The 15,223-nt window shown below is 32.1% G+C and overlaps 1 protein-coding gene across 1 annotated transcript; it reads right to left on the bottom strand.

Moving 5' to 3' along the window:
- Nucleotides 1-218: 218 nt before the first annotated feature.
- On the bottom strand, nucleotides 219-1,040 carry LOC129304393 (uncharacterized). Its single transcript, XM_054944029.1, has 3 exons — nucleotides 840-1,040; nucleotides 431-736; nucleotides 219-314 (listed from the first exon to the last, which is right to left on the bottom strand). The coding sequence occupies exons 1-3, from the start codon at nucleotides 1,038-1,040 to the stop codon at nucleotides 219-221; spliced, it is 603 nt and encodes a 200-aa protein (XP_054800004.1).
- Between the last annotated feature and the right edge of the window lie 14,183 nt (nucleotides 1,041-15,223).

The raw sequence follows: 15,223 nt of genomic DNA, 5'->3' as shown, positions 1-15,223 counted from the left end.
TAAAACTAAATCCAAAATCTCTCAAACCTATATTAGCAAGGATGTGGTAGCTAAGAGATTTTGAGCCGATTGATTTGATAAATGGTTATTATATTGTTAGAATAAAGAATCAAGTAGCCTATGAAAATATCCTTAACAGTGGCCTATAGACAATTTTTGATCATTGCATTCTGGTTTAATATTAGTTCCTAAGGCCATGTTTGGTATGCAAGAATCATTCAAAAAGAATCAAAAATGGAAATGGAATCCTGAGGAAGACAAGTTTGGTACATTTGAATTGTGATTCTTGGGAATCCAGATTCAGGGAAACTTCCCTGAATTGGATTCCATCATAGTGAAGATGGAATCGGTCAGATTTTATGGAATTAATCTTTTTAGACCACTATGCCCTCTATCTTATCTCTGCCTTTTTTTTTCTTATTTTGTTCACTTTGAAATCTTCCTCTACTAACATCGGCATTGTCTCCTCTAGAAACGGTGGAGTTTCTTCGAACAGTAACGAGTATTTTGGTTCTAACATTGAGAAATCAAACACTCGCTTCCAATCTAGCATATCAAATCCAAAGTAATATTCTTTTGGCATGTCGAACCTGAAGTAATCCTCCTTCTCTCGATTCGCCTTCACGCTCTCGGAATATATCTTCCACTTCGGCCGCCTTTGCCTTGCTTTCTTTCTTTGATTCTTATGCCCTCTGCAGCTTGGTCTCTTTATTGCAATTGCTTTTGAATTGCAGAACTGACATGGGAGATGGTAGATAGTGTGATTTGTCGTTAGAATCATAGCCAGAGTCGGACATTTCTGACTTCACCACCATATTCATTTTCGTCTTCATCGTCACCTCTGCTTCGTTGGGCTTTTTTGTCGGTGGAGGGGTCATGAAGTTTGTCAACGCGTTTGGTCCACGTATCTTAATCGCTGCATTATCATAAACCATAACCTTGAAGCACCCAACTCCACTGATGGAGGCGAAGGTAGCTTGTAGGGACTTATAGTCATGGATAAGGCCCAAGTAGTTGAGGCAGGTATCATCGTCTGTCATGGCGATAATCTGGGCATCGCTCATCTACATGCAGGATGTGGACTTGCAAAGGTGCTTGAGCTCGTGGAGGCTCTTGGGCACCGGCCACTGCCCATGATGTCTCTCCCCCCTCTCTCTCTATGGCATCTCTCTCCCCATGCATCTGAACTGTCAAGGTCGTGGGTAGTGGGAGGAGAGGTGTGGTGGGACTTTTTTTTAGCAAGGGGTATTTTGGTGTTTCTATTATTTTAAATACATATAATTATTAAAATTATATCAGATTCCATACTCATACTAAACAAACTTTTATAACCCAATTCAATTTCAATTCTGACTCCGATTCCAATTCCAATTCCATTAAAACTCTTCCATCATACCAAATGAGGCCTAAGTTTTAATCCTAATACCAACATACTAGGCAAAGTCACACTATGGGTGAGATTAAATAATATTGCTATTTAATGTTATGATAAAGAAATTTTATGGAGAATAGGAAATTGTAATGGGAAAACCTTGAAAATGAATGTCAACACTATTTGAATCTGGCTCTCAAAATAATACGGGAAAAATTAAAAGGGAAAAGTTTGTCAAGATCAGTGTAGAAGTGGATCTCTAAAAAAAACTCGTTCCTAGAATACTTATAAGAGATCAAACCTACAGAGTATAAAAGTTTGAGTCTCATTTGTTTTGGATGTGGCTGTTATGGGCATAATAAAAACATTTTCCCTCACAGACCCACAAACTCTGGGTTTTTGGAAAACATGAAGGATGCGGAAAGAACATGAAGTAAATTGAACAACATCAGTGAGCAAAATCCAATTGCAGAAAAAAAAAATCCCACAATTCATACATCAGAAACAACAGATAATGGCGAGTCTTCATCAGAATCCAACATACCAGTTAATATTTTTGGAGAGTAAATGAAATTTTGGTGACTTTCCCATTCACGATATCCAAAGAAACCAACAGCTAATTGGCATAATCACACAAATTGAGGATCTGCTTCTTAACATAGATCTAGATTTGACATCCTAACTGATCTAGACCAAGAAGCCGGTGGCAAGAAGGACTCTACAAATATCTGAAATGATGTATCTTCTAAACCACTTGCTAAGGTTATCAGAAAGGTATAGAGGAAAAAAGAATTGTCATAAAATAAAAGACAAGTCGGGCAAGAATGAAGGTGAGGAGGAGATGACTGGAAATGAAAATAAGGAGGAGAAAAAGAATGACTTAGGCAAAGGGAAGAGAATAGAAAATGATGGGCTTAAATTCATTTGGAAGGTATTGATAGTAAAAGAAATCAAAGGGATAACTACTTCCTTAAGAAACTTGAAAAATCTCTCTGGAAAGATTACAACAAATTCCTTCTCTAAGAAGAATTAATTTGGTTTCAAAAGTCTAGATGCAAGTGGTTAAAATGAGGTGATCGTAATACTAAATATTTTCATGCATCTACTATCATAAAAAGGAAAAGGAATCAAATTCTTTCTCTTAAAGCTGATGATGATACTTAGATTCAAGATCAAATTTATCTTAAATGTATGGCTGCTTCTTATTTGGAAAATCTCTTCAAGGAATTGGATCATGATAAACCAAAACTTATCACTCAGAAAAACTTCCCCCCATCAAACACTCAGTTTTTCTCTTTACATAAGGAGGTTATTGAGGAAAAAAAATCAAAAATGATACTTTTGATATAAGAGCTTTCAAAGCTTTGGGTCCAGATGGTCTTAATGCTAGCTTCATACACACTTACTGGAAAGATCTCAAAGCTAGCATCTTCCAACTTGTTCAAAAGGTCTTCAGGGAACCGAATGCAATTGTTGAGATTAATGATACTTACATCACTCTTATCCTTAAAATTGATAACCCATCTAGCATGAAAGATTTTTGTCCTATATCTCTTTGCAATGTAAGTTACAAAATCATTACCAAAATTATCTCCAATTGACTTCGTAATTGTTTAAGCTATCTTATTAGAGATAACTAATGTAACTTCATTTAGGGTCGTCTAACTAATGACAACATTATAATTGCTCACAAAATCATCCACTCTATGAATAATAAGACCAGAAAAAAAGGGTTTCATAGCCCTCAAGGTGGATCTTGAAAAGGCTTTTAACAAACTTTCATGGGATTTCATAGATGACACTCTCCAATTTGTTGGGTTCGATTCTCATCTAAGAAGAATCATTAAAGCTGCTATCTCAACCATTCAAATGAAAGTTCTTTAGAATGGTGAACCCTCAAATGAATTCATTCCCACACGTGGCATTAGATAGGTGGACCTCTCTCTCCTTATCTTTTTATCCTCTGTAGTGAACATTTAAGCCACTGTATTCATAGTAGTATTGATAAAAATGATTGAAAACCTATTAAACTTACATCTACTAGCCCTCATATTTCTCATTTATTTTTTACTAATGATCTTTTACTTTTTACAAAGTCTCTTACTTAAGCTTTGATTATCCAAAACTGTCTCTTAAAATTCTGTAATGCTTCGGGGAAAAAAATAAATATCTCTAAATCTAAACTTTTTTGCTCTAGAAATGTCAATATTAACAAGGCTACTCAGATAAGTGATGCTTTAGGAATTTCTCTTACTAGAAATCTTGAAAAATATCTAGGAATACCTCTGTTTCATGAGAAAATTATGAAACTTACCTTTGCTCCTTTACTTGATAAAGTTGCTTTCCACCTTGCTAGTTGGAGAAGTCATTTCCTTAACATTGTTGGCAAATCAGTTCTCATTAATTTTGTCCTCTTAGCTCTTCCTAGTTACACCATGTAGACCTTGCTTATTCTTAATAATGTTTTGGCTGATCTTGAAAAATACTCAAGGAATTTTCTTTAAAACTTTTCTGATAGAACCAGAAAGCCTCACCTTCTTTCTTAGGATCGTGTGACTAAGGATAAAAGAAATGGGGTTCTTAGACTCAAAAATCTCAAGAGTCAATATATCGCCTACATGATGAAATTATGCTGGGGTCTCATTACTCAACCTAAATGCTTTTGGGTTCAGATTCTTCAGGATAAATACAAATGTAATAAAACTACTATTCTAATGGTATACAAACTAAGTTCTTCATCTTACACATGGAGTAGTATTTGTAAAATTTGGGACAATTTCATGTCCCAGGTTAGATGGAAAGTGGGTAAGGGTAACCAAATATTTTTTTAGTATGACAAATGAGCTCCTCTCCCTGAACCTCTTGTCAGATATGCCTTCCCTAGTGTTGATTATATTCTTCATGCCAAAATCTTTGATTTATGCACACCTACAGGAAGATGGAATTTCAACCTTCTTAGCCGCCATCTTCATCATGATGTGATTAATCAAATTACTCTTGTAAAAATTCCTAAACATCACAGTGAAGATGATGTCTTCTGCTAGAGACCTTCCTTTGCTGAAAATTTCTCTATAAAATTTGCCTACAAAATGTTGGAATCTTAAATGATCAAAACAATCTTGATATTTGGTCTAAAATTTCTCTATTTTAGTGATAATTGTTTCCTTTGAAAAGCTGCTTGGGATCACCTACAGAGCAATTTTATAATAGATGAAGAGTGTAACCCAATACAACGAAGCTACACCTTTAGTTGTAACTCTCTTGATTTTTCAATTCATATCTTACGTGATTGCAAGGAAGTGCAGGAGGTCTAGCTAAAGCTACTCAAACCTTCCAAATTAAATACTTTTTTCTCTCTGAAGGTGTAGGATTGGATAGCTTAAAATGCAAGAAATGAGGTAGGGAATACTAGCACAAGAAGAACCAATTGGAAAAAGCTGTTTGCTCTTGTCTGTTAGGACATATGGAAAGCGAGATGTAAGAGAATTTACTCTGATGATGTCAATCAAGATAAAGATATTGCCTTCTCTTGTACCTAACAAATTATAAATGATATGTGGCTTCTATCAAGAGTGAATATTTTGAATAAAAATAGACTCAGATCTGAGGCTAAATGGTGTCCTCCTAAAGCAAGGTGTGTCAGACTTGATATAGACAGTTCTGTTAACTCTTTTAGCGTTGTGGCTTGCAGTGGAGTCATTCGTGATGAAAAAGGAAATTGGATTATCAAATTTTCAAAATATCTTAGTTATCAACCTTGTATGGTAGCCAAATTATTAGGTATTTTAGAAGGCCTTCAGCTTAGTTGGAATACTAATCTTACAAAGATCAATTTACATACTAACTCCATGGAAGCCCTCTCTCTTATTCAACATAACTTCTCTTATCATCATCCTTTAGCGGTTACCATTAAGAAGATTAGGGAGTTTACTATGAAAAACTAGACTGTTACTTTTGATCATGTTTTTAGAGAGATAAATAAATGCACTGACTTGCTCGCATGGGAAATTTTTCATGAAAACTATGACCTTTCTATCTACAATAAGCCACTTATGGTATGTAGGATTATCTTGAATTTTGATATATCTTGACTCTTGTAACCCTTGCACAGTTTTGTCTGTGTTTTTATTCAAAAAAAATCAGCCCCTCCAATGTAGAGACATTACTTTAGAGCACAACGATAGCCATAACCCATTTCTCCCTATAATTTCTTCTTCCCCTACCATTATCCCTTGACTCTTTGCAATTTATTCTCCTTTCTACCCATTTATCTCTCAAAATCACATTCATCATTACCCATGTGCCTTAATCTATTTTGAAAATTCCTAATCAATTAAGCAAGTCAAAAAATCGAAGGGATTGCAAGAGGGATCATTGTTCGAGCATGTTTATTTAGTTTAATGCTTATTTGCTTTGTTCTCTTTTTGGTTTTGAAGTGTTGGCAAGAGCGAGTAAAATTATAGCTTGAGTTGTGCCCAAAGATACTATCCTTATGAGCTATTTCACTATATCAGGTTGATTAGTGGCAACTCTCTAAAATTAAACAAACCCTGCTTGCAAAAAGCAAGGATATAGAACAACAAAAATTCAAAAAATAAATTTAGGCAATACTAACACTGGTATTGAAGCAATGAGATAGAGGAAGAGAAAAAACCCATCTTAAATGCTCATCAAGAACATGTGGCAGGCACTGCCTTTTATATGTAGAGGCCTTAATACACTAGGCAATAAAACCACTTTAATCACAATTAAAAGTTGGTTGTAGAAAATAAAGGGGTTAAATACAGTTAAATAAATATATTTAAGTAGGGTTTTATGATAATTAATATTAATTTATAATAACTCCTTTTGAAATACCCAAAATATTTTATAATATCTAACAATTCCCCACTTATTTTCAAAAAGAAGGAAATTTTTTTTAAAAAACTATTTTATACAAATAATTTTATAACTCTGCAAAATAGTTTCCAAACTTTACAAAAAAACCATATTTAGCCCATGCGTGGGTAATTTCAAGCCCATTTACTTGCTCAAGTTCACACCTTAGTATATATGCATTAAGGCCACCATTCATCTAAGCAACATGGGACTTCTTTTTTTTTTTATTCTTTTTTTTGACACACGTACAACAATCACTTTAAATCTAATGTCTTTTGACTTAAACTAAATCTAGATCAATAAAACTTAGCATATAGAAAAGTTAATGTAACATTGTTATTGAACCAATAGATCTTAAGTGTATACTAGAGGTCTTTTTAGTTGAATTATATAATTTTCATTGTTAATAATAGTTTTGCTCATTATCGACCTTGCATGTGCCTGGTTTTAAAAAATGCTCTAAACGTTTTGCCACGATTTCATAGGAGTGGCCCTATTCCACATTCGTATAGGTGATTTCATCAAGTATATTTGCAATCAACACACCATTTATAAGGACTATGCAAATCATTAAGAGCTTTTACTTATCCTTCGATTAATGCATTCTAGCACTTTCTTAAGTCATAAGAAGGGATAAAAAATTTAGAGCTAATAGAACTAATAAATGACTTGTTCTTACCTATTAAACTTTCTTCATAGGATCTCACAAAGGTTGGGTTGCCAATATCATTCATTTCAAATTGACTTAAATCTCATTTCTCTTAACATTTTAATAATTAATTTCTTCCCTAGCGGTTTAGTTAATGAATTTATCAGATTTACATATAATCTCACATAATCGATTGAGATAACTCCCTCTTTTAGCATGCTTAATTGTATCTCAAATGATGTCTACCTATGCTAATGTTCTTTTTGCAACGGCAATTATCCAAATCATCAACATAACATGTGTCGGTTTTACTCTCAATACAATATTATCCATTAAGAAGTTTCTCAACCATTTAGCCTCATTACTAGTCAATTTTAGAGTAATATACTTTGGTTCATATAATATTTTATTTGGTTACCAATGTATTTTTTCTCATTTAAATATAAAATTCATTTTACATCATTATATTATTTTAATAAAATAGAAATTCAATATATGTGTTACCAACATTTATAGTACTGTTCAAACGTTCATTTGTCTCATCCTCTTATGAGACCACTTGATATGCTCAACATAACTATATCATTAGATTAACATTAATTAATGCAGTAAACTCTCGAAAGTTTGTATAAGCTATATAAATTAAGCAATAGAATCATCTCATTTTCATTTTTTTTCAAAAAACATGTTAGCATCATAGAAATGCTCATTGACACTAAATGTTAGTTTTATACAAAAATAATTGCTAAGAAGATCTCCAACAGCTTAGCCCCAATCCAATTTTATATTAATGAATTTGGAGTCCATTTTGGTGCTATCACTGAACTTGCTTTCATTGCCACTAAGGGTGGATTGTCACTAGTAGATTTTCTCTCTTGAATATGCAATTCAATTAACATCCGTCTATTTCATCTAGTGAGAATCATAATTCAAAAATATGTCATTTATTTCATCACATGGAATCTCAACACATAAACAAATTGTTATTCACAATAATGAACATTTATGGTAAGATAATTAAATAGGCTACCCACCTTTTTTAAAATACATTTTTAAAATACATTTATACCAATGGATGTATTGGTTGTTTCAAGCACACAAAAATTCTATAGTTAACAAACTTTGTAATGTGAATAATAGCCTCCTCTTAATTAGTTTACCTCTCTAAATCACAACACAAAACCATATTGACATTTCTAGAATGAGGCTAATAATATGATACAAGATATATAATTAATTTTTTAGAGTAAAGCAAATTATTTTTGCTACCCCCACACTTTAAAAATTTTCAATGATATGAAAAATATTTCATATCTTATCATTAATAATTCTAATTAAATTAGAATCTCACCACATAATCTCCTCTCATTCTAATTAAATGATAAATGTGCAAATATGATAGATAAAGGAAAATAGTGATATCATCATGCTTATCACAACACAAAAACTACCATGCATACACCAATTTATAAATTGTAATATAAACTATAGATATAAAATTAGTCACATTTATTATTAATTATCAAATCATGAAATAACTCCTTCATGCCCAATTGAATTCCTTAAACAACAACATAAAAACCGGGCATTGTTTTTATTAACCTTGAATGATAATTTCTAAATTAAATTGTTCGACCTAAAGAATTGTTGCATAATTCAAGCACTTTCACATATATTATATATATAGACTAGGGTATAATTGTATGTCCAATATATATATTATCGCATCAGTTATAACTAACGGTCAAGCCACAAATGAATATTAAATATTATATTCCAAAACCAACATGACTCAAGATCACAAATTAATATTTGCTTTTAAAACAAAATCAACTTATTAAAGCCAATTTAATTCATTTTTTCTTTAATTTAAGAACCCATTAATAAACAAAGTGATAATGCATCATAAAATTCTAATTCATAAACCTGACGCCACTTTACTAATTCAAATAAGCAACATACTTGGATAGCTATATTCTTTAAGAACAATTAATTTTATGTTATAAACAAATAAAAAGTGAGCAACTTAATATAAAATTGTCACTTCAAACCATGGATGATGCAGCAACATTTTAATCTTGAATAATATTTTAATTTCTCTTTTTTTAATAAAAGGGTAAGCAAAGATTGAAGTGAATACAAATTAGAACAGATTAAAGACTGTTAGCAAAGTTATCCATTAAAATTTGACTACATTCAGCTGGAGATACCAAAAAGATTGTGATATCAGTACTAGAGGAATGATCCAGTCTTGCCATTTGATTTGCACATTTGATGCTTTCTTTACAGCTGTAGTTGACTTCCAATTCCCAATCTTGATATATGAGATCTCTAGTTGAATCAATGATACTTTTGCAAGGATGATTCCTCCCATTATCTCAGAACAAAGTGTTAATAGCCTCAAGAGAGTCAATAAACAATTGGATTTTGTTAAATCCATTCTGTTTACATATCAGTAATCCTAAGAAGATTGCTAAGATCTCTATTGTTGAGATAGTAGTGGGACTCATCTTACAATTAAAATCAAGGATCCATTGACCTTCATGATCCCGAATCACTCCTCCACACATTGCTTAGTTTGGATACCCAATTGTGGTGGTAACATCAACGCAAACAAACCCATGCCTAGGTCCAGTCTAAAGAGGGTTATTATTTTTAACTTCATGAAACACATCATGTTTATAATTCCATTAGTAGAATCTTCTATCAAGTTGAACAGAAGTGAATGGAGAATTTGACTTACTGTATTGCCATGGTTTTTAAAAATCATGCTGCATCTATTTTTCTAGAGGATCCAATAGATACTGCAAAAAATCTTAATCTAAGGCCAGTGGTTGAATGATGTTTTCCCCAAATGTTTCCTTGTTGTTTCCTGAATCCAACCTACAAATTGTCAAAGGTAAAGAAAGATGTATAATGGTCAGGAGTAATAATAAGTTGCCACACCTCTTTTGCCACATAATAATCTCTTAAAATATGAAGAATATTTTTGTCACTATGACACTGGGACACTCCATACTATTTGTAATACCATGCTTGGCTCTTAGAGAGTTAGTAAGTAGTCTCTTATGGAATACTTGCCAGAAGAAGAATTTTACTTTTTCTTCGATGGGCCAACGCTAAAGATATTTCCACATGAATCTATTTGTTTGTCAATTGTGATTACTAATAGCATTGTAGGCTGATTTGATGCTAAATTTGCCATTAGTTGCATATCTCCAGTAAAACACGTCCCCTTCCTCAATATGCAGGACATAAATATCATATATTTTATGAGTCACCCACAAAGGGAAGAAATGGGCTAGGGCATCTTAATTCCATTTCTTTTTTAGAAGAATAAAATTGCACACCTAATTTTGAGGATTAATATCTTGAACATTGTTACTAGCATAGGCAATTAAAGGTTAATCATCAAGTTGAGTCCAAGGATCCCACTAAAACTAAGTATGTAGCCTATTCTTGATTTGCTTGCCAACCCCTTACTAAAAGTCTTCTTAAACATTATTGATGGCTTTCTAGATATGAGAAGAGTTTGTTTTATGATTAAATTTAGGCATTTCTTCTTCATCACAATGTTATTTGGCTCATAGACCTTCACCTAGAGAGCATTGGGTTTAGTAGTTAGGCCCCAACATAATTTCATTATAAAACTACTGTTTTGCCTATACAAATCCTTGATGCCTAATCCATGATATATTTTCTCTTCCTTAATAGTATCCTATGAAATCAAATGCATTTTCTTATTATTCATCTCCTGACTCTAAAGAAAACTCTGGCTAATGTTCTTAATGTCATAAAGCAACCTTTTAGGTAACAAGGTGGCTTGCATAAGGTAGGAGGGTAAAGCAGATATCACTGCTTTAATGAGAACAATCCTCCTAGCCAAATTTAGATAATTTCTCTTTTAGGATGAAAGCTTCTTTCTTGTTTTGAGAATAATATGATCATACGTTCTCTTAAAAGCTTTAGAGTGAATCAGAGGCACCCCCAGATATTTTCTTATATCTAAGTAAGACCAATCCCTAATTTTTGGCTAAGTTTCATTCCTCTATTGAAGTGAATATTTCTTGATCAAAGCATTTTTGACTTGCTTAAATTGATTCAGATCGTTATTAATATATACATTAATAGCATCACAAATTACCATAAATTATTCTCAGCAAAATAACTCATATTAAAACTTAAAATGTCTCCTTGATAACTTTATTACTCTGACAGCAAAATAACTCATACCTATATAGGAGTATTCAAAAGTTACTTGTAATTTTCTTTAAGAAGAACCAAGCTTATAAAACATCAAGAGTTTTTTAATGTCACATTCTAGTATCTAGAAAAGGCCTCAACAAAAATTCTAACCACATTACCTTTATTCCATTTAGCCAAATGGATAATATAGTAAGAAAAATAGATAGTTCTTGACAACAATTCATTCTCTTTTTACCTAAACCAACAATCTACACTATTACACGTAGACACACGCACGCACGCGTGCGCGCTCACATACACACTTCCTTTGATCCTTCACTTTAGTACTCAGATGTCTATAAATAGGCTTAAAGTATGAGTATGCACTTGAGATAGAAAACCAATATGTATGAATGATGAAATAGTCTCTGGAAATATCTAGAAACACATTCATCAATAATAGCACATACATATTTCTCTTTCATTAGGCTTGCCATCAATTTGAATCACCATATTTGGTAGGTGTGCCCAGCTATCAATGTGAGCTAAACTCAATGCTCATGCTATCCCTCTATTAAGAGCTTAATTCTCTCTAAGTTCTATCACTACCATTGTGGCATTCATCCTGGGACTTTACATCTAATATGATGTGCCTAAGAGGTCTTAAATGAGTCTAGATTTTAGGAAAAATTTGATATTGTTGGTGTTCATACACACCATTACCTATTTCAATATATACTTTTAATTTATACACACATATGCCCCAACACCCAATCATGTTCATAAACATCATTGAAACTAGCTTACCACCTCACCAGATACTTCCATTAGGTCCAAAACCTCTAAGTTTAGAACAACTAAATAAGACCAATATGTTGGAATTAGCTCTTAAAATTATTGGCAATAGCCAGTAAAATCATAGTTGTGCCTAAGGATACAGTCCTTAAGAGCTATTCTGCCATACTAGGTTGATCAGTGGCAACTCCTAAAGATTAAACAGACTCTTCTTGCAAAAAGTAAGAACATAGAATAACAAAAATTCATAAAATAAACTTAAGCAATACCACTATTGGCAGTTGAGCAATGAGACAGAGGAGGGGAGAAATTCCATCTTAGAGGCTTATCCAAAACATGTGTCTGGCACTACCTTTTATAGGCAAAAGCCTCAAAAAATTGAGCAATAAAACCATTTTAATTACAATTAAAAGTTGGTTATGGAAAATAAAAGGGTTAAATTAATACATTTAGGTAGGGTGTTATGATTAATAATATTAATTTATAATAATTCCTTTTTAAATACCTAAAATATCTTATAATATTATTTGGGCTAAATATGAAATATCACTTGCCAAGCATTTGAGTAGGACATAAAGCCATATGGGCCAAGTGACTGAAGAGTCAAGCTTGTGACGAACAAATATCCAACATGAAGAATGGGAAACTGTGATTAGTTACTCCCTCTTCAAATGTTTTAATTGTTGTTATTTGTCCTTTGGTTTGCCCCATTTCTTGAAATTTTGTTGGTGTCCTATTTGATTTTGCTGCTGTTCTGCTGTGATGTAATTAAATTTTTCTTTCACATTTTCTTGTTCTTTGTCGTGATCTAGTTTATTGCCATCAAGCATTTTGTCCTTGAAATTTGGTTGGCCTCAATTTAAGCAAATGGACAAATCTTATATTGATAGGTGTTTTCTTTCTACTGCACTAACAAGATCTCATCTTTGTCCATGTAATTTCACTGTAAAGGGTAAAACTTGTCTTTAATCTATCTAATGTCGGCAGTATTTGCATTAGGGTGTCCATTTATCATTAATTTAAATGCTGAAGTAGTGTGACTCAATATATACTGGTAGTATGTGACCATTTATGTTGTTATCTTTTCTGTTGAGCACATATATATTAATATTTGCAGTAATCACTTGAATAATGTAATTAAGAGGACCTATGATTTTTTTGTGGATCTGAATATTATGCGTTCTTATTTTTACATGAAATTACTTATAGGTACAATTTGGTTTTGACAATCAAGTTTTCTGTTAAAAATTAACAAGCATAACTCTTTTCAAGTCTATCGTGTTGGTACTAGATATAGTGCTGAAAAGCAAAACTAAGATAAGTTCTTTATATTATAATAAACTAGATCTCAAGCTTCATGAGTCTCATTGTCATGCCATATGAATGGTATGGCTTTCACATATAGCGACAGTTTTGAAAGTTACAAGAGCTCATTTCTAATGAGTTTCTAGACATAAGATCATTTCTTTTCTTTGTATTTGTTTCTAAAGTACTTCAAAGAAAGGAAATGATGAGAATGAAGATCATAAAGTAATAGTAGAGAAAACCATATAATACTAGAAACAGGCAAGCTATCAATAGTAGACGGGATTGCTTAGATAAATTGACATGCATGTTGCTATTGAATTAAGTTTGATTATAATATACAAGGACTAAATTTAATATGAAGAGAGGGTAAAATTCCTGGGAATGTTTCATTTTTAAGTTGCTATAGATGCTGCCTAATTTTTTTCATAATAATAAAATTTTGTGGTTATATTCCTTAGTAGTCAAATTTTTACTTAAACTAAGTTAAAGAACTTTGAGCATTTAAGAAAGTTCTTTAACTAAGATTTAGTACTTGTAGTCAACAAAACTTAAAGAGGGATTATATGTGCAAGTATATGACTTATGATTGATTGACTAAGTGGTTAATAATTTTCTATCTTCCAATAACTAAGTCAATAAGTCATTAATCCCATTTTTTCTTAAAATAATTCTTTTTAGATTTGGAGATGAACAAAGAATGAATGTCTTCTAATCTATCCATTAATGTGAAAGGGTTTATTAAGTTTGCACTTGAGCACACAAACGATCATATTATTATTATGTTTTGTTGTGTAGAATGTGGACTCTTGAGGTGGGCTAATGCATTTAAATTGGAAGATATTTAATGTGCCATAGAATTGATAAGAGTGAAAAGTATTGGCACTAGCATGGCAAAAGGGATGAGAACTGAAGTCATAGCAAGAGTCGCATGTCACCTAATTTTAATACATGTATATACTATTAGACTAACCATCTTGAAGAAATGACCAAGGCAATTAAAGAGAAACTTGAGGATTGCCTTAAAATATTTGAGGGGTTGAACAGTGAGGCGGATAAGCCTCTGTATAGTGGTTGCACTGATTTCACAATATTGCTAGCAAGTGTTGACATTGTAAAACTTGAAAAGACTAACGGGTAGAGTGATAAGAGTTTTAATGAATTACTTGTAGTTCTTAAAGCAAATGAGCTTCCTATTAATACATATATCACTACGAAAAAAGACCTTTTGCCGGCCAAAAGTCCAAAAGTTTCCAATAAAGGTTTTTAGTGGCAACTTTTTGCCCCTAAAAAGTTGTACCAAAAGTCTAATCGCTAATAGTTTTTTATAGTGACAAACATAGTTGCTACTAAAAGTTTACCTTTACTGGCAATAATTATCACTGCTAAAAGTTTTTTGTCACTAAAAGTTTATCTTTGGTAGTGACATTTTTCACCGTTATACTTTTGGCAGCAGCTATATTTGTTATTGCCAAAAACTATTAGCGATCAAATTTTTTTGTTGCAAATGTTAGTGATGAGTTTTAGACTTTTGGCTGTAAAGTCATTTTTTTAACAAAAATAAGAGTCATCTTGTGCCACATCTGCACCTCCTCATGCCACGTTAACTGACACATTGTGCCATGTCACCCTTACTATCTGCGCACCTCCTCATGCCATAGGACATGCCACGTCTTGTGTCATGTGTGTGCCACCTCATGCCACATCACTACCACGCACCATATCACATATTCATTATGAAATATTCCTAAGTTAATATTTAAGCCTTTGACTTTTACCTCCTAAGCCTTAAGTCCTCCTTTATTGTTAATTGAATTGAAATGCACTTGCGGTTATTGTATATAAAATTAAATATATATTATTTAACTACATGCACATATATCAAATAATATATTATTAAAAATATATACATACATATATATATATATATATTATTTTATTTATTAATATGATAAAATATTTTATATTATTATTATATATATATTATATTTGTTAATAAAATATTATTTTTATTTGGAAAATGATCTTAAAATGAAATA

This window comes from Prosopis cineraria, unplaced genomic scaffold, assembly GCF_029017545.1.
Source record: "Prosopis cineraria cultivar Desert tree isolate PC_DT_omini unplaced genomic scaffold, ASM2901754v1 PC3, whole genome shotgun sequence".
In the NCBI taxonomy this organism is placed as follows: Eukaryota; Viridiplantae; Streptophyta; class Magnoliopsida; order Fabales; family Fabaceae; genus Prosopis; species Prosopis cineraria.
Note: the sequence above shows the minus strand (reverse complement) of the source record. Positions and strands in the feature narration are given on the sequence as shown.

Excerpts from the sequence above, each read along its gene's own strand:
- LOC129304393 (XM_054944029.1), bottom strand. The coding sequence starts at position 1,040 with ATGACAGACGATGATACCTGCCTCAACTACTTGGGCCTTATCCATGAC. Across the intron at positions 737-839 it reads AAAAGCCCAACGAAGCAGAG|TTCTGCAATTCAAAAGCAAT; the intron begins GTGACGATGAAG and ends CTCCCATGTCAG. Across the intron at positions 315-430 it reads TAGTAGAGGAAGATTTCAAA|GGAAGTTTCCCTGAATCTGG; the intron begins GTGAACAAAATA and ends AATCCAATTCAG.